Source organism: Anguilla anguilla, chromosome 6 (genome assembly GCF_013347855.1).
Source record: "Anguilla anguilla isolate fAngAng1 chromosome 6, fAngAng1.pri, whole genome shotgun sequence".
Taxonomy (NCBI): Eukaryota; Metazoa; Chordata; class Actinopteri; order Anguilliformes; family Anguillidae; genus Anguilla; species Anguilla anguilla.
In genome coordinates, this window is record NC_049206.1 from 23,558,128 (window position 1) to 23,578,908 (window position 20,781).

The 20,781-nt window shown below is 38.5% G+C and overlaps 1 protein-coding gene across 9 annotated transcripts in view; it reads right to left on the reverse strand.

Moving 5' to 3' along the window:
• Positions 1-512: 512 nt before the first annotated feature.
• Positions 513-20,781, reverse strand: part of LOC118230533 (neuroligin-1-like) — a 220,075-nt gene continuing 199,806 nt past the window's right edge. For 5 of the 9 annotated variants that reach the window (XM_035423633.1, XM_035423632.1, XM_035423631.1 and 2 more), the window contains 3 exons: positions 13,977-14,189; positions 7,456-8,245; positions 513-6,906 (listed from right to left, as the gene is read on the reverse strand). In XM_035423633.1, the coding sequence (XP_035279524.1) occupies positions 6,084-6,906; positions 7,456-8,245; positions 13,977-14,189 (1,826 nt within the window). In that variant the 3' untranslated portion in view covers positions 513-6,083. The remainder of the gene's footprint in view (positions 6,907-7,455; positions 8,246-13,976; positions 14,190-20,781) is intronic. The other 4 variants (XM_035423634.1, XM_035423637.1, XM_035423639.1 and 1 more) reach the window with 3 other exon arrangements.

Sequence of the window (20,781 nt, forward strand, 5' to 3'; positions counted from 1 at the left end):
ACCAACTGTTAAAACTAAAAGGCTAAATCTATAGTCATTCAAACTGGTATATAAGTATGCAAGGACAAGTATAGTATCAGCGCCCCTTGTCTCGAATAACCACTGCTTAATCTAAACACAAAGCAATCTGCCCTTATCTTTGTGAGATGAACAAAATAGAAAAATATTATTTTGTTTGAAACACTAGATTACTGCTGCCAGCTGAGTCTACTATTATATATATATATATATAATGTTTTCTTCGAACAAATTATTACATTTTGGTAGCTGAAATTGAACGCATTGTATTGGATATAGCTAAAGGTTCATTTTCATCTCGAGTTTCTGGGCAGGTGTTAACTGGTTGCCTTAACAAAAGTTGCTTTAACACTTGCTTAACTCAAAGTTAAGGACAGAGTGTACTGCGATTGCACTGAATGGAGACCTAACTGCAATCTGCATCTGACAGAGTATCACCTTGCACTTAAGATAACATGTTTAGTGAGACAAAATATTAAGCTACCAGGTAAACATATTAATACAACAACTTTATTAACAAAACATTGCATAAATATACAGCAAATATTTAAGGCTATAAAATTCTTGCAGTAAAATAAAATTCCAAGGCTCATTGTCCGAGGAACGTATGATGTTCCAGAATACATAACAATGGAAAATGGCAAACTGTTGATCAAACAATGTTTGACCAGCTCTTTGATATAAATTACAGTGCCTTTACAAACACAATTTCAACAACTGTAATTTCTCCTTCTTGAGCTTCAACATGTTTCTTATTTCTTTGTATGTCACTCGCCTCCTTTAGAATGTTGGAGTGGAAATTTTTGAAAATCAGGAAAGGTGATTTAGCAATATATAACATAGCATAACAGGAATAACATGAACACGTTTCCAGAACACGGCAGCTCATCCCCTGAACGTCGACCTTTTTGAACGTAGCAGACTTTTGGTGGTGATAGCAAATTTTCTGTGGCAGTTTTCTACAATGGGAGAGTGAGACAGCTGTAAAAACACTGAAGTAAGTCTATAGACAGAAGTCTTAGAACATGCATTCATTGCAGATATTTTGTTTGCTGGCATCCCAGGGTGTCTGTGACGAACGGCTTTTTTTTCTAAATTTTGCACGTGTGGCACCAAAAATGATTGGTGCTAAATTAAACTTAATTCTACAATACATTTTAGCATGATTAGTCAACATTGTACCATGTCTTTAAATGGTTTAGAATGGGTTTGTTAATCGCACATCATATCTCCTCCCTGAATTTCTTAGCATTTTCAAAACTTGCATATCATATCATCATGTGGAAGAAGAATCTAAATACTGGTAACAATTGATGATTTTTTTTAAATAAATAAAAAATGCAGGGATTACATTGACGGAAGGATCTGTCATATTTCAAAATATTATTTGAGCTGGACATTCAGTACTGAATGCCGCACTGTGAGTACATTTTCTGGCTGTAACAATGTAGTTGACCAGCGACATGAGAATATATTGTAATCAACGTCAAGGTAATGTGGACATTAAAGATTATAAGTTTGTGAATTTTACTTTTTTAAAAACTTTTATTTGAAACTGGCACTGTAGAATTTCCTTGGTCACATGCACTTTAGTGGGATGAATGGGTAAGTTCCAATATGATAATATGTTACTGGACAGGATCATGTATGTGTTTCACAATGTTTCGCCATGTCAAACTATGGAACAAATGTTACATTTCTTGATAAGGAATTATTTAATATATTTGCTTTTTTCCTGTGAGTTGCAAAAGCTTTTGCCTTGCAACAATGGCTGGGAGAATATTTATTTATTTATTTGTTTATTTATTTATTTTTGGGAACTTAAACTTAAAACCACAAACATTACTTTGTACATTTTACAGTGTGAACAAAAAAAAAGTCTAAACCCAGTTGAAAATGATTATTATAATATGCCATTTAGAGAAAGCCAAGAGAAGCAATCACAGCATGTGCAAGGGAATCAAAGATCAGAATAAATATCACAGACACAAAAATAATCAAACTACGTTTACAGTGCCTTTGAGCAGCTTTAATGTCTGGTGTTACAGTCAGTATCTAACTGAATCTGAAAGGCTGTACAAAATGTTTCCACATTTTATTGATATTCACTGACATTAGGCATTATTTTTTCTCTAGTCGCTCACAAAAAACAAATACTGACAGTTTTTTTTGTATAAACATAAGTCATGTGATCCGTTTGTTTTGTCACAAGAAAGTAAATAGCTTCAAAAATCTATGTCTGTGATGGCTGACTGTATTAAGCTGATCCCCATACAAAGCAACTGAAATGGGATGCTGAGGACTGTATAAAGACATTCCGTCAACAAAAAAAAAAAAAAAGAAAGAATAGGTCACATTTTGAAAGTGCCTTTGTGCCAGCATGGGAATTCTGTAAAGAATCACAAAGCACATTAATCAGTGACAAAATGATTATATATCTTGATTTTCCATCAATGTGAAAAAGAAAAAAATACACACAATTATTAAATGTTTAACAAATGCTAAAAACATAAATATGAGAACTGAATTTAGTTCTTATGAGCTGCTGTGAAATACCATAGAATATTCCGTAGAATAGTCACAATTTAGACAGAGAAATGCAGGTGTTCAAATTAAAAGGGCAGTAAGTAGGCTACACTTCAATGTACACAAATGACACATGTAACTGCTCTGTAACTGTAACTTGAAACATTTACTTAAATGGGTTACAGCTTGGTCAGTTTATTATTATCAACATCCTCTTCCAAATTAGTCAGTGTTGTTGCATAGATGTTACAAATCTGGTATATGCACTTACATATAGTCATGTGAAAAAGAAAGTACACCTCTTTCAAGTCTATGGATTAACACATACAGTAACCAATCCTCGTCTGCTAATCCTGGTGCCAATTACCATCTAAATTGATATGAAATCAAGAAGAGTGCTTTGTCATATGAGGTTAGATACATTCACTGTTAGGATGTAGTGAGACTAGAAGAGGGCTAGTTATGTTCTAATATGTAAATCCATAGAACTGGAAGAGGGTGTACTTACTTTTTCACATCACTGTATAGGTCATTGAGGATAAAAGCATCTGATGAATGCTTAAGTGTCAAGGTAACATTATAAAGCAGTTAATTACATAGTGAGTAATGTACTGTATGGTGTATCACCATCTTAAAATAAAGTGGGAATGAAGTGCATGCATAAATCTGTAAAAGCTGATTTAAACTGACCTTTTAACCCATAACTGCTCCATGCTTTTGATTGGGAGGAATGGCATTCATTTTCCTACATTCATTAACAGTCACCTTTGTCTTCCAGCCCTGCAGACAGCATCTGAAATTCTTGGAGAATCCCCCACTGACTGCTTCTTAGGTGTTAATTTGATCTTCAGAGGAGGGTTGCTCAATGAGAGACTGTTCTTTAGCTTAATCCCCCCCCTCCTCTCAATTAAAAAACAGGGAGCCTCAGGAAGGGCTGTAGATGGTACAAGTCTTGAACTGTGTTTAGCGGTTCTCATCTTTGCTGAGGGTGTATCACATGGGGTCAGCATATGACTGGTTAGGGGTCCTTAGACTGTCTGTCAACGACCCTTGTATTGATATTAATGCATAATTGCTGAAGTTTCATTGGTTTATTTGTGCCCCGGTTGAATGAGTGTACCTTTTGTCTTCTCAGTATATTCCTCCCTGTGTATCGCAACCTATTATCAGTCAGAAGTATGTGCCGGCTATAGGAGATGTGGTAGCTCAGATAATGACAGCGCAAATTGCAGCAGAAAGTAAATATCTTTTTATCAGCAGTTCAGTTACAGGTTTGACTAATTGCCTTTTTTAAACTATGGCATAACTGGCACGAACAGACAGATTAACAAGACCATTAAGAATATTGAAGTGTCACATTATTGACCCTGTTCTGCCCCATATTTCTATAAGTGAAGAATGTGCTTTGACTCCGCCCAGTTGCCAGTTACATACTAGTTATCACATACCAGATGGCTTCATTGTGGGCATTTGATTAAGTTAAGTTTAGGTTTCTTGCACAAGAGTACAATAGCAATTTGGGGATTGCTATGGGGATTTCACCTCAGAAATCTGGCTCTCTGATCACTACTTGACATTGTCACCTGATGGCTAAGAAAAAAAGCTGTCGAAAGGAGAAGGTGCTTTTCTTCTTGGTGGATAAACAGCTAAGCCCTTAGGAAAAGAATAGATTTGCATTCTTCACAGTCACTTTTACAAAAATATGACCAGACAACTGTGAGACCAAAGAGGGCAGTTTTTGGAACAACAAACCAGCCAACATGTGACATCTTGTGTTTATGCATGTATTCAAGAACACTGTTTTACCACTGCTCCAGCCTCCTCAAACAGATTCCACTAATTTGTGGATGTAGGAGACACTGTGCTGGGCCAACACTACTAGCTCACTCAGTGAAGATTTACTGTGGCATTATAAAAGCCATTAAGTGTTGTCTAGTGTCTGTAGGACACAAGGGTGATAATAGTGCTAGCATAGGCTTTGACAAAGTCACGTCCTGTAATAACTTCAGAAGTCAGAATCAATATAAAAAAAACTTAAAATAATAAAACCACCCTGAACTGAAACTCTTAAATATACAAAAAGTCAGAGAGGAAAGTAATATATGTTACAATTTTTGAGACTTTAGTGTGAGAAATATATGCTGGGGTGGCAGGCTGCTTTCATTCATTGAAACATGGGGAAGTTATGGCCTAGATCCAACGAATGTTCGTCCTTCACTTTGACAATTACATGTAACGGTCAGTTTCTTTTTAATCTTCATCAGCACATATTGGTGAGTTCAGCTGTCAACAATCGGGAACTTTCCAAAATGCGTTTTTAAAACAATGAAATAAACTATTTTAAATTTATAAGTCAAAATTAAGAGAAAATATTTATTGAATCCACACCAGTTACTTTAGGCAGAAGACCACATGACAACCCGAGCACCAAGTAAAAGAATCCCAAGAGTAAATAACACCTTTTAAGCAGCCAATTGTGTTATTCCCTCTGCTTAGACAGCACCCTCATAATGCTGAAAAGCCATTAAGCAATAAAGGAAAAACAGGAAATTTGTCCAGGGTAATGTGACATTGAGTATTAGCAAGAGGTGATCAGTAGCCTTTGGGTAATCAGATGATTAAGGACATAGAAAAATAATACAACTAATGTCCTCTGCATTTACAAAAATTAGTATTTTACTGATATCAAAATGTGGGACCAATGCCCATCATACAAAACTAGATGTTTACTCGACCTATTGGGTATGCACTGTGATTATCTTTACCCTCTTTCTCCCAAGTCTTCCCTGCATCACTGTCGCATCTGTCACCTGTGAGCCAATCGGAGTAGTTCATGAAAATTAATCCAGTGGGAAGTCAACTTATTTTAATTACAACTTAATCAGCAGAACAGCCACTAAGCAGATAAATTGTCATGCGCATCGTGCTAAAAATATCCGGTTTTCTCTGTCTGCCAGCTCTCAGTAGACAGCACCTATGGTAAGAATCTGCCAGAAGGTTACTATACTCGTTTGTTCTGTTGGCACACTGCAGTGTTGGCACCTTCCAAGGGCTTAAACAGCATTGGTGCTTAATGTATATGCATCTTGATATGTAAATACACAATTAAACGCTTCCCCAAAAATAAACTGATAAAAGGAGACATGTCTCATGTGTGCATATTTTGAAGTCTCAAAATATATGTTATGCCCCCAACTCCCCAAAATCCCACTCCAACTGCAGAAAACATGAGTAGCATCTTTGCTCCAGGAAGGACAAAAACAGGTAAAGTCTGATGTCTATTAAGGTTTCATTTATAAAATGTATTTTTGTCCCATGTTCTTCGTTCTGAATGGCTGCGTCAAGCAGTCCCTGTGAAATTCCTCAATTGAAGCCACAGCAAAAAACTTTTTAAATTGCGTTTCTGTAAAAAAAAAAAAAAAAAGACACAAGAGATTGTTTCCGTTTTGGTTTAGTTCAGTTTTTTCGCTTTCCAATTAACATATGCCTTCCCCTCTCAGCAATAAAAGACCCATATACATCTGTGGACAGCACACCAGCTATACTCTAGTAGTTGAATGTGAGTGCGGGTGGGGATGTGGTAAGGTGTGGTTGTGCCCACTGGGGTAGGTGCTAAAAGGGTGCAGGGGTTGGATGCTGTTGGGGATCATGGTGATGGTGTTGGGGGTCATAAGAGGGAGGTCATTGGGGGACCTCCTCATGGCTAGGGCATAGTCAGGTGGGCAGGCAGTTCTGAGCACCACCTCATGTGGATGGATGCCATCACATTGGTGGTTGGCATCCGTGTGCTTCATCTGCAAGGTCATGATCTCCTCCTCCTGCGTGTGGGCGATGTCGTTGGCAGTACGCCGCTGAGGGGTGCAGTGCTGATGCGCGCCTTGTCTCCGCTTGTCCTTCTTGTAGTAGAGCGCGGCGAAGGCCAGGATGTTGAGGAAGAGGAGGGAGGCTCCCACCGCGATGGTGACGCTCAGCTCCGTAGAATAATCCCTCTGGTCCACCGGGAATGGCCGCTCCAGCTGGTCGTGGCCATCCTGGCTCTCGGTGGGGAAGGGGGTCGGGTTGGGTCGCCGGGTGGGCATGGGAGGGGTTCTCTTTGGCGTCCCGGAAGTGGTCTCTGGTAGGGGAGGAGTGCTGGCAGAGGAGATGATTTGGGTGGCATCGTTGAGGCTGTGCAAATGGGGAACCAGCTCCAGCCACAGGTTAACCTTGTTGGCACGGTAGTGCTCCTTCACGCGGGGCTTAAGGCCGATGTGCAGATACAGCTGGTCTTTCTGGTTGTATCGCGTCCAGGCCACCTCCTCAAAGCGGTTTGGCTTGGTGTGGATGAACTTAGTGTCCTGGGGAACTGGCTGATTAGGGTCACTGCAGGTTAGAAATAATTGAATATAAATCACATGCTGAAGAACATTTATCATTTGCACATCAAAACAATAAAATATAAGATAAAATATAGCTGGAAACAAAATAATCAGGAAGAATATAAGAATGATGCATATCTAATTTTTCGTACTCATCACATTGCATTTGCACTGGACGATGGAGGTGGACTATCTTCTGAAATAGTAGTGAAATGTACTTTTATTTAAATAAAGCCAAAAAAAATGCTTGATAAAATCTGTGCAACCCAATGAGCAGAAGAAAAATAAAATCAAGGGTTAATGGCATGCATTTCTATCATTCTTGATCAGTAGTCCCCAAGCCTGGTCTTACGAGTCATAGAGTCTCTTGGTTTTTGTTTAAAACCAGAAACTAATTCAGACCCAAGACCATGAAGTGTGTTAACTGGACAGACTGCTGTAATTGATCAGTTAAGAAAGAACTACATGACAAATAAGGCAAGTAGACTCCTTTGCTCCCCATACCAAGGTCGGGGACCCCTGTTCTAAACCGAAAAAAATTCTCCAAACATACCCAGTTTTGGCAAAGTTCGTCCAATATGTCATCACCACAGCACTCAGCATGACATCATTCTTGGAGAAGTTGCACGGGAACAGGTCGGTGGGCCCAATCATGGGCAGCCCAAATACATAGGGGATCTCGTCCCCATGGGCTGCATCTGCCCAGGGTGGCACCTGCTCTGTCTGGCAGTGGTGGTAGAAGGCGTAGAAGTAAGTAGGAGATCCAAAGCTGGAGTGAAGGTCAGCTGTGGCTACTGCGGGAGCTACCCACTGGTGGTCAGTAAAGAGGGCCAGCAGAGTTTTCCTTCTTGTCTCGGGGTTGTGCCGATCTGCCCAGTCTGTGTACATGAACTTGATAGTTTCCCTCAGGATGTCCTTGCCCTCTGGGTATCCGTACAGGTCATCCACAAAGCTCGAGACAGCATAGTCAAAATCGTTAGCCTGGACACCGTTCTCGTTATCCACAATGAGCTCGACGAACTTTAGCCCTTCTCCCTGGTTGACACCCAGCATGATGTCATAGTTGAGGAACTCCCCTTGCTCCATGAGGATCTGCGGATCATCAGGAATGACGTCTCCGTCGATGACCGGCCCAAAGGCGATGTGGTACCGGGCCGGCTGAACATCCTGGTCCACCAGCTCCTTGTAGTGCCTCTTCTGCAGACACTCCACAAGCTCGGAAGAGCCTTCTAGGTCACAGCCCACCTTCTTAGCTAGAATCCGGGCATACTTGGCTGGCTGGAAGCTAACAGCCCAGCTCGATAGAGCTGTTCCACTCTGTGCTATAGCTCTCTGAAATAATCCTGGAGGAAAAAAAAAATCACAGCAAGCTTGACACTCACTTCACAAATCATCACCAATAGGAAATTATGACTTCTGTGGGTAACACGACTTCATGTCATGTAATCCCTTGCTTACATGTTAAAGTGAGAACCTACATGAGAGGAAGTTTCAAGAAGAAAATTCAACATTATTAATTTGGGTACAAAATGTAATTATCAAGTATCACATTAGAAATAGATAACAGTTATACCAATTAATATAGTAACCAGTTATAACACTCTACAACCTTCTCATTTAAAACACCTGAAACTGAGCAGCTAAGCAAGTATTAATAAATGTCTCAGTGAAATAAGGCACTGCCCTGAAACATGAAACATGTTTAAGCAGAATGTAAAAAAAAAAAAAAATGTTCAAAAACTAGGTTTATCATTAATATACTGACCATTTTGTGGTATATTATTTTTGGGAAACTGAATGAAACACAGGACATTTCTGGCTGATGTTAACCTCTGCACAAGACTCCAAAGTACAACTCACTGTTGGCTGTTTGATCATAAAGGGATTTTCCCCACTACATAAGGCCATGGCCAAAAAGCAATGCTAATTGAATTAAACATTTTTCTTACAGTGTTGCACCTCCTCTGACCTCAGGTTACACAACTTGTATGAATGAATATTCTCTCTCGACGAAGGGTGTAGCTTTCGGTTCAATATTGGGGGATTGAAATGCATAGACCCTGAGAACTGCAACCCCTATAGGGCGGTCTGGGGGCATGCCCAGGAAACAGGAAATCACAGAAATAGCAAAAAAAAAGAAAAATTAAAGCCGCAAGCGGCGTTGGAAGGGGTCCAAGCAGTGGCAGCATCGCGCCCCCTATGGAGCGATTTTAAAATGGCTTTGTCCTCATGATCATACGCCTTCACCCAACATATCTACTGAATATCACGATGATCGTATGATATATTGATGACTTACGGCCAATTTTGAGCTAAGAGACGCTGTCGGATGACTTAGTTACGTCGCCATGGATGTGTCCTGGCCGCTTCCCGTCAAGGCCTTTAATATGTCGTAACACTTAGATGGCATGTCATAACACTTAGATGGTCCGGTGTGCATGCACAGCTGCAGTGTTTCTGCGCCGCAACTAAAAAAGGCGTCACACTAGTGTTGTCACGATACCGAAATTTTGACTTTGATACTGATACCAGGTTTAGTATTACGATACTCAATACTGAAATGATACTTGAAACTTAAACGGTGCTAATTCGATACAGTACCTAACGATACTGTAATTACCTTAATAGATCAGAAACGTAATGTCCACAAGGGTTGACCTCATTTTCTAATTCATGGTTTATTAACAACCTTTAAGTTGAAGCCTCTTCAACATATTAATATGCATAGGCCTATAGTGTTACAACACTGAACAATAGAAAAACATGTTAAATATATTTCAAAAATTGAACAGTTGTAAACTAAATAATCTTTAAAACAGGTCTTTCACCTTTAAATAGATTTAAAAACAGCATATTTTAATAACAATACAGCATCTATCTATAATAAAATATTTCCAAATTGGAACACCTATTGCTACTGAAGTGAACTGAGTCAAAGCTTGCGCTGTATCAAGGAGCTGAGTGCACAAGCGCAAGTCACCTCACTTGGCAACCTTAGTTGCTACTGCCATCTAGCGAAGATTCTGACAAATTACACTTTTCATCCTCTCAATCAGTAATGCGGGAGACAATTTTCTGTGGCTTTTACATTTAACTCAAAACTACCGAACGTCGGAATATTCTAATACCGAACCGTTTATTTTTAATTTTTTTGAAATGTTTTTAAGTACCGAGAAAGTGCTGAAGTTTTGGTATACCGTGCAATACTACGTCAGACACATATTCCAATCCATTGCTCAGCTTAGCAGAGAATGCACATTTCAGAGCGCCACAGAGACAGATAGAATAATAACACATGAATGCACATTTCAAATAATAAATACGACATTGAGAAAAAACGGAAGAAAGACTGAATATCAACTCGCGAATTGCGTGCTGCGGGCAAAGAAGCCTACCGTTTTATTTATGTAGACATTGGCAGATGAGAAAATTTTCGGTTACGCTGACCTATAAAACGCTATTTCAAAAGCTAAATCAGACATTTTATACATCGTTAGAAAGCTTATAATCTCACCTACTGAATAAATGAATTGTCAATCAAGCCAAAGCAACAGGTGTGGTATTACGCACAGCTATTTTTGAAGGTAGCCTACCCAGTGATCAAAAATGCGCGTATATTTCGCCAACGGATTGTTCAAGACAATATATGACCTCTCATTCGCAAAAAGGACATCTCTACGCGTAAAACCGATGGTAAGATTGTGTATTTATTAAATGTTTAGTCCCATATATTGACTTTAGAATGACATAGTATAAGGGAAAAAAACAAAATTGTCTCGTTTATTTCGTTATTCAGTGAGCAGCGTTTTCACTGCTGTATTGGCATATTTTAGGGCTAATGTCGGGTTTATCTTGTTGCTACGGAATATTGCATTACATTACATTACAGGCATTTGGCAGACGCTCTTATCCAGAGCGACGTACAACAAAGTGTATAACCATAACCAGGAATAAGTGTGCCGAAAACCCTAGAGAGAAATACCGCTCCAAGTGCAGGGAACAACCGCATAGTTCAACTTGGACCCAGTAGGTAAAACTGATTAACGCTAACACAAACAAGAACAGCAACAACGCAGTCTATGAAAACATTCAGGCAATAGTTAAGACGAGTTAAGACTAAGTCACCTACGGAACAACTACCTAGTTGCAACCCTAAGCTTACAGTCAATGTAGAGATTAAATTGAGAATACGATTTCTCTCAGCACAATGACGGATTTAAAGACTAAACGAACTCACCCGATATTGTCTTCAAATGGACCGTATTATTTATTTAGACACTGGCAGACTACAGCATAAATTGCGTCTTTTGTTTACATTCAATATTAGTAATTGCAGCGAGAAACTGCAGCTGTAGGTCGTTATGTTATGGTAGCAACGGAACGAAGCGGACTATCTATGTATTACCGTCATTGTTTTATTATACCACAACCCTAAGCTTACAGTCGATTTAGAGATTAAATTGAGGATACGATTTACAGCATGAATTGCGTCTTTTGTTTATATTCAATATTAGTAAATGCAGCGAGAAACTGCAGCTGTATGTCGTTATGTTAGCAACGGAACGAAGCGGACTATATATGTATTACCGTCATTGTTTTATTATACCACAACCCTAAGCTTACAGTCGATTTAGAGATTAAATTGAGGATACGATTTACAGCATGAATTGCGTCTTTTGTTTATATTCAATATTAGTAAATGCAGCGAGAAACTGCAGCTGTAGGTTGTTATGTTATGGTAGCAACGGAACGAAGCGGACTATATATGTATTGGACTACCGTCATTGTTTCATTATACCAGCGTGTTTTCGCGCGTTTACACAGAAACTCAGAACCTATCAATAAAATGGTTTAGCTATTTCTCAGCATAATGACTGATTTAAAAATTAAACGAACTCACCCGGCACTGTCTTCCAATGCTTCCCGTCTGACCGTCCCCTCACTGATATAAACTAGACCCTACGGCAATAGTTAAGAAGAGTTAAGTCACCTACGAAACAACTACCTAGTTACAACCCTGAGCTTACAGTCGATTAAGAGATTAAATTGAGGATACGATTTACAGCATAAATTGCGTATTTTGTTTATATTCAATATTATTAAATGCAGCGAGAAACTGCAGCTGTATGTCGTTATGTTATGGTAGCAACGGAACGAAGCGGACTATATATGTATTACCGTCATTGTTTTATTATACCAGCATGTTTTCGCACGTTTGCACAGAAACTCAAAACATACCAATAAAATTGCTTCGCTTTTTCTCACCATAATGACAGATTTAAAGACTTAACGAACTCACCCGATACTGTCTTCAAATGGATCCATGCCAAAGAAAAGTAATTATTCATCCTCTCAGAAAGCTTTTACTAAGAAACTTTGGGTAGCCGATCTTAGCATGCACGCTAGGTGGCAGTGTCAGACCGTGCTTTAACTGATAAAAACTAGCGTCGCCATGGTTGTCGCTTGCCGTAAAGAAGTTTACTCGATGTCGTAATCGTTTGGATTTGGAGCTCCAGATTTTCCGCACCCCACCTAATGAAAAAGTCCAAATGGTGTGCAAACCATATGGCGGACATAGGTGCTCCCAATAGGAAAGTTGTAGAGCACATTCAGATGCATCAGTCGATGAAGTTTTGTGTTGATCTGACCTACGGTGTGGGAGTTATGGCCTTTTAAACTATGATCCTTTGTTATAGCGCCACCATCTGGCCGACATAGGTGATTTTTAGTGCCTGGTTAGTGGGGTGCCATAGGAACCCACCTACCAAATTTGGTTGGTCTACAACTTATGGTTGCTGAGCCTCAGACATTTTTGCCGAGAAAACTGCCACGCCTCAACTAAAAAGTCTAAATGGCAGGCAAACAATATGGCGGACAAAAGTGGGGCCAATGGCAAAGTTGTAGAGCACGTTCAGATGCATATGTCGATGAAGTTTTGTGTTGATCTGACTTATGGTGTGGGAGTTATGGCCTTTTACGCAAAACCCTTTGTTATAGCGCCACCATCTGGCCGACGTACGTGGTTTTTAGTGCCTGAGTAGTGGGGGGCCATAGGAACCCACCTGCCGAATTTGGTTGCTCCAGGACTTATGGTTGCTGAGCCTCAGACACTTTTAGCGGAAAAAAATAAGAATAATAATCCTAACAGATACAATAGGGTTCCACCAGCTTCGCTGCTTGGACCCCTAAAAAAGGGGGAAAGTCACGAACTGTGGCACCTGCAACTTTCATGACAAACACCCAGCCTTACTAGTATAGCCCAATTAAATCATGAAAATCCCCATCTTTATTATATGACATCATTCTTCTCATCATCATGCTATATTATTAGAGAGCATTTGGCTTGCTTTGTAAAATTTGGGGCTTGGAACCCCCCTGCCCCCCCTGTAAATTACACCCTTGGCCTAGCACAGTGAAGGGAGACCTGTGCTCTACAGATGCTGTCCTTGGGATGAGATGTTAAACTAGTTAAACTGAACTAAACCTGACCCATTATAGCCATTACATTTTTTTGCAACCCCTCCCAAAGGAAGGTGATTTTTGTCAAATTTGCAAATAATTGCCTCTGAACATATGGCCGCTTAATCATCCCACCAATCCTACCTCTCAACTGTTCTCAGTTGACCTACTGCCACTTTAAACTTCTGGCAGCTCAGATACACTTTTCAAAGAAATCCGTACGTTTTCTAATCCCTTTGGTTAATGGCTTGACATTGCTACAAGGATGAGGAGAAAAAAGTCCCTGGGTGTTTAACAGATATAATGACCATAAGTCTACAGAAAAGCAAGTCTAGAAAATGATCTTTGCATATATGTAAATGAGTATTATTATGGTCTGTAAAGAAACCTTGGGTACGAGAAAGGTACTATACAAATTAATTATTATTATTATTGTTAGCAGTAGTAGTTAGTATTACAGTATTATTATTATTATTATAGAAAGATCTTAAAAATGACCACTAATGTGTGAGCATGCAAACAGTGAAGAAAAGGTCAAAATAAGCATCATATCATCTTCTAAAGTCATTGGCATGCAGACACAATAACTGGCAAAAGGTGTGACATGCATTGTACCTTTGGTTGAATTGCTCCAACGGTTACCTTCAGAATAATGGGACAGGGTCAAGAGGTTTACACAGGAGGCGCCGGCCCCGGACCCGAAAACAGTGATGCGTAGCGGGTCACCACCAAAGAAAGCAATGTTTTCACTCGTCCAGCGCAGCGCCTGGATGAGGTCCAGAAGTCCATAGTTTCCTTTAGCTGCTTGGTCACCAGTGCTCAGAAACCCTGAAAGACAAATAAAAAACAGACTTCCTGAATTCACTGTTAGTTACAGAAAACTGCATAGTAGTGCTATTATTACAATCTGAGATTATTAATCTGATACTTCCTCTTTTGTTATCACAAAAGGCATACCCAGACAAACAGGTATTCCAAAAAAATTAAATGATTTAGGCCCCAGAACAATTTTAAAACATGCCTGTAGTTCACTAAAATTTGTTACTTGCTGTAAAACTGATGTAAGAACAAAACCCAGACATTTATTTGTATAAATAACAAACTAAAACAAAAGAAAACCCACAAAGTTCACAAAACGATCTAAAAGGATCTTCACAAAAACCTACTAAACACAAACGACACAAAAGAAACCCCAAAAAACATCTCCCCTGCCTCATACTGCTGGGCTTATGTTGGCTCACAAGCAGGTGGAGGCAATCAAGCAACTAGGCAATCAGGCAACTACCTCCACCTGCACTACCCAGACCAGCAGAGGCAGGGGATGTAACACTTGCTAAAACATCATATGAAAGAATAACTTTTGAACTTGTTCTGACGTTTCGTTTCAGATTATTTCAAATTATTTTGCTGTCCAAAGGGTTGAAGTTTTTTCAAATAATTTTTTCACAATGTCTGTATCTAAACTAGTATCACTGAGAGTAAAGAGTAGTTATAATCTTTAAGCTCATAATGTCTAAGCTCAGCAGGGACAGAGGAAACCTGAACATAGAACAGCACTCCCTACTTTTAGCTATGCATTACTACAATACATAGAGTAATAAAATTCATAATCTGCAATATAATGTGTCCTAAAGAAGTGAAAACCATTCAAAATATACACTTCCTGACCTAACAGATCAGTGTCCCCAAAAAGCTCTGAAAATCTCCATAAAAAGCTGTACGACGGGCAGAAAATAATTGCACACTCCAACAAACTGAACTACAGCACTTGTGCATTTAATCCATTTATGCAATAAACTGAGTCACTAATGCATGAAGTCAATTTTGTTTATGCCATGCATAATATTAGTATGGAGATCCAGCTGTTACATGAGACATATTCAGAGATTCAACATAAAAGCCACTTTACTGGAACAATATCAGGTAGTCATAAAAAAATAATACTTAATGTTTTGTTTAAAGCATCAATCTACTCTTTGATGACAGGCGAAAATAAGAAGATGGAGTACCGTTCAAATAACCTGTTTAAGGCACATTAAAAGTTAAGTGTGGAGTTGGAAACAGTGAAAACAAACACTTGCGAGAATAAGTGTGCGCTCTAATCTAATTACAGGAAGGCATTTGCAGTAAGCTTTAAGCTGCTGGCATCTAAATGCTCACCAAAATGAAGTCTATGAACCCTTCAGATCGAATAACTTCATGAGTATTCCACATCGCAAACAGATAGTCAAGAACGTGGCGGAACTGGGAAATATGTGGGTTTGGCTGTGATAAGTTTGGGTGCCAAGTGGTAAGCAGCCGCCAATATTTGGTTTAATTCCGTATTTTTATAAAAGACAACGATGAATGAATTCATTAAAAACGGAAAAAAAGAACAAGATAAATCAATTAACACTTGAAATACTAAGACCATTAAACGTATTATATTGTTACATTTAAATGACAAATATGAATTTTAAAAGATGACATTTAAAAATATAAATCAAATACATATATATTGATCAAAACACAATATTTAAATGTGAATAACCAAGATTAGAGACCACATGTAAATTTTTATTGATTAAAATATAATGGGTTTTGCTCTGTACTCCACATTCTCTGCTTTTATCAAAAGGAATATTTATTTTGACTTCACCATGTAAAAAATACAGCACTTTTTATAAATAGTCCCCCCCCCCCCCCCCCATTTCAGGCATCATGACATTTGGGGCAAATAGCATCACAGGTGTATCTGATTAGTCAGGTGTGTTCAATTGCTATCCTTAGTGCAGGTTTACGAGACCTTTCAGTATGTAATTTTGATTCTAGCCTTTTTATTGCCATTGGAGTCTGTTACTTGTCAACAGAGAACCAGAGTTGTGGGAATAGCCAAGAAAGCCATTATGAGGCCAAGAAAGAAGAAAAAACTGTCAGAGACATAGGCCAAACCTTTGGCTAACCAAGATCAACTGTTTGGAACATTCACACAAGCCCCCTAGTGGCCAGGACACCAGCATCTTTACATTGCTCAACTGAGACATTCCATGAGTGGAAACAACAAGTTCTGTGTTTTAGCTTTATTAGAAGATGATACCTGACAACTATGCAAAATACCAAGTTTCTAAGTGCCACGTGCAGTCTGTCCATTTAACAAGCACCCCCTCCCAGCAGTCTCATCTGCAACTCCCTGCATCTCCCTCCAGTCTCATCCCCAAGCATGACAAACTGGACAATAGCGCTTATCTGGGAGTTCATGAAAATATTCCTTCACCACCAAAAATTAGTATTCCAACATAGCAACAGGATAAAGTCAACGATAGCCAGAAGGTATGCCAACAGCCAACACAACAGCATTTTGTATGTAAAGGTTCAAACAATTCTACTGATCCATAGCAAAATATTCCTTAAACATACACAAATCCTTATTGAGTTTAAATGGTTTTTGTTAACCCGGCGCAATTAACTTTATGTATTTAAAGTTTGTATTTATTGCACAATTTTATGAGTTTGGCATATGTTTATATTCATGTAAAATCATGGGAAAACACATACTTGCACATATTGACACGGAGCAAAATAAACGATATAGCACATTTATGTTATCATCAATTTGGTCCTTTAACGGGACCCAAGGGCTGATACCATAAAGAATAAGGGGGACTAATATTATTGGTTCAGATTAGCAGGTCTCTAACAGAGTGAAAATCTAAATAAGCATTCATTTAGACAATCTAATAATACACTCGGCCCTGTTGCCAATTTGCTAATGCGCATACTGGCAGAAGAGAAAGCAAAGTGACCTCAGCTGCTTCACTATTAATTTGCTTCCCCACATTCCCACATTGGTGCCAATATATGAGAAAAAGAACTTCTCATAGTGGACCCCGGATTTCAAGAGCACCAACATGGCAAACACGGCAGTTGTCACATTAATTAAAGAGATGCCTTGTGTAGAGATAAGGCTGTCAAACCTTAACAAATGCAGTCCTACAATCTACATCCCAGGTTGCAGTGAACCATTTAAGCTGCGACTGCAAACGTCTGCCCCAGGCGCGGGTAAACTAGCCATTCTTGCCCTTATGGAATATCCGCACGGAGAAGGGATTTGAATACAATTAACGTGAGGTTAAAGGGCAGACTGTCTACTTTAAATTTATGGTATTTACATCCACGTTGGGTTAACTGCGCAGGAATTAAAGCCGTTCTTATACATCTTTCCCACATTATGGCGCATTATGCTGCTGGAAGTATCCATTTGAAAAATGGTAGACTATGGCCATAAAGGGATACACATGGTCAGCAATAATGTTTAGATATGCTGTGGATTTCAAATGATGCTCAATTGGTATTAAGGGACCCGATGTGTGCCAAGAAAATATTCCCCACATGATTACACCACCACCACCAGCCTGCATCGTTGATACAAGGCAGGATAGATCCAAGAATTCATGCTGCTTACATCTCATTCTGACCCTAGCCTCTGCGTGTTGCAGCAGGAATAGAAATTGGTCAGGCCAGGTGATGTAAAATCTTTAATTGTCCAGTTTTGGTGATCACGTGACCGATGTAGCCTCATATTCCTGTTTTTAGCGGACAGGATTGTAACCCGGTCAGGTCTTCTGCTGCAGTAGCCCAGAAGCTTCGAGGTTTCACGCATTGTTGGTTCAAAGATGCCCTTTTACACACCACTGTTGTAAACCGCTGTTATTTGAGCATTTGTGGCCCTTCCATTAGCTTGAACATGTTTGCCCATTCTGCCCTGACCTCTCTCATTAACAAGGTGTCTTCGCCCACAGCTCCGCTGCTTGTTTGTTGTTTTTTGTTTATCGAGCCGTTCCCTGTAAACTCCAGAGACTGTAATGTATCAAAATCCTGGGAGGGCAGCTGATTCTGAGATTCTGGAACCACCACGTCTGGCACCTGGTCAAAGTCGCTTAGATCATGCATCTTGCCCATTCTAATGCTTGGTTGAACAGCCATTAGACCTCTGCACCATGTCTGTACGCTTTATATGTTGAGTTGCAGCCACATGATTAATTGTTTAAAGGAGCAGGCCATTTGCGTTAATGAGCAAAAATGGGCACTGTGTGTGCATATTTATGAAATGATGCCTCTACTTAGAAGCTCATTTTTATCATCATATGACCTGTAACACACCAACTTCGATGATTAATAAAGTAATGGCCGATTATGAAAACACCCCTGATAATAAAGCACCAATCAGTAAAATAAACAGTAAGTATAATTGTTTTATACCCATGGCTACATGAATAAAATTATTGTAATAGAAGTATGCTAAAATGATTTAGCTGACGTTTTGATTCAAATTTTTGGGTTTCGTACACTTTCATGCTTCATGTTTATTATCCTTATAATGTAATACATATTTAATGTTATATTGAGAAAATCCAATAAAAAATAAATCTTTGCTGTCTGTAACTATGTTAAAATAATAACTTAAAATATTTCAAATTCCAGATTCAGACACCAGTACATTTCAACAGATTACAGGCAATTAAAACAAAACATTAACCAGATATTACGATGGCAAATGGTTATATGAGTTTGTTAGTTTCAGATGCATTTTTTTTTCTTTTTCTGAGGAATTTGCAGTGCTTCTGAATATTTTGCAGCATATAAAGCATTAAATCACTTCAAATACATATTTGATTCAGCCCTAGTAGTTTTAGACATTCTGAAAATGGGGCAAACTCATTTTACTCATAGCTTTCAAAGCATGACCAACTGTAGCAGGAATGTTAAACAGAGGTTGTTTTGCCCAAAATAAGCTCTTTTTCCACTCAGACAGATATTATGTGGTCATGTAATATCCAAACCTGCACCTGCTGCCTCTTTTATACCCTTCACTGCTTCTTGGCTGAAAAAGAATTTATATATACATTGCCAGATACCTCAGCTGTATGCTGCTTATGAATACACTTTTGCAAAGTAGTTAACTCCACATCAGGGGCTTTATCCATGAAAGGCCTTTTATCTACAAAAGACAGTTTCATATTATAATGTTCAACAGCAACTGACTTGACCAGAGTTATGCAAAAATAAGTTCCTGAGAAATCTGTCCTAATTCAGAATCTCTTAGAATGTAAGATGGGTGTTGTCTTTAAGTCCCAATAGGGATGCCGGTTCTTAAAAAAAAAAAACATTTTTAAACACTTTACAACAAGGTCACATAGATTGGCTTAACAACTGTAGTTGTCAACATGAATTATTGGTGTACAAATACATTAATTAAGCATTAAATGTAGTTAGCAGTTAACAAATACATTAACTAATGTATTACTGACATGATTATTTATACATTTGTGAGGACAAGCATATAATTAGTTAACCATTAACACATACATTAACTGTTTTTAATTCCTATATGAATTGGCAAAACAACTACATTAGGTAATGGCAATTCATGTGACCTTGTTCTAAAGTGTTACCAAGAACTATGCAACATATTAATTCCCAGTTTATTCAGAACAAAAGTTGTAGAAATGGCAGCATTTTCAAAACCGGAATGATCACCTGCTACTTCTTATGCTCATTGACAATGTACTTCACATTTTAACAGATAAACATTGTAATGCACAGGTCTGTGAATCTGTGAATGTTTATTTATTTGTATATAACAAAACACATCTAAGATATCTAACACAATCATAGAAATGTTTCTCAGGAGCATATCTGGGTTAATTACACATTTTCTGTAATTTTTTTATTTATTTGAAAATACAAGTGTGTATTTTTGTTGTATTTGAAAAGCTGTTTTCAATTATTTCTATTTACATTTATGAGATGTATTTGGAAATTTAAGCTCTGTACACATTAACCTAAACTTAGCACAAGAGCATTAAAGATACCCTTTTCACCCGCTTTATTACAGTAAGGCTAAATTAGTTCAACTTTACTTAACAGAACTATGCATTGCTTTGTCACCATTTCATCTACATAAGTTACATAAGAATTTAAATAATGTTTGCATGATTATCCCATCACTGAACCCAATACACATACTATACCCACAAAGTCCCTCAGACCAGTTGTGAATTTCAGGCAATGACAACCACATAGAGCCAGGTGATTTTTCAATGTCTTATACAGAACACTGCACAATATGTGGGAAATAAATCTAATTTTAAGATTAATTTTAAGATCGAATATTTCTTTGGCACCACCAAGAGACTGCAGTTCCTTACAGAGGGTTGGTTCAAAAATGGATGACACTGCTAAGGCATGCTAAAATGAGCAAAATGCTTAGGTTTTCAAGTTAGAAAGAACAATATGTTTTAAATAAGAATATTCAGACAGTCATTTGCATTGATACATAAACTCATCACTGCAGTGGAAAAGTTGCTTGATTATATTTTAAAAACAAGACCATTTCGAACATTTCATCTGACAGTGAACAGCGGTCTGGACTGGAAATGTT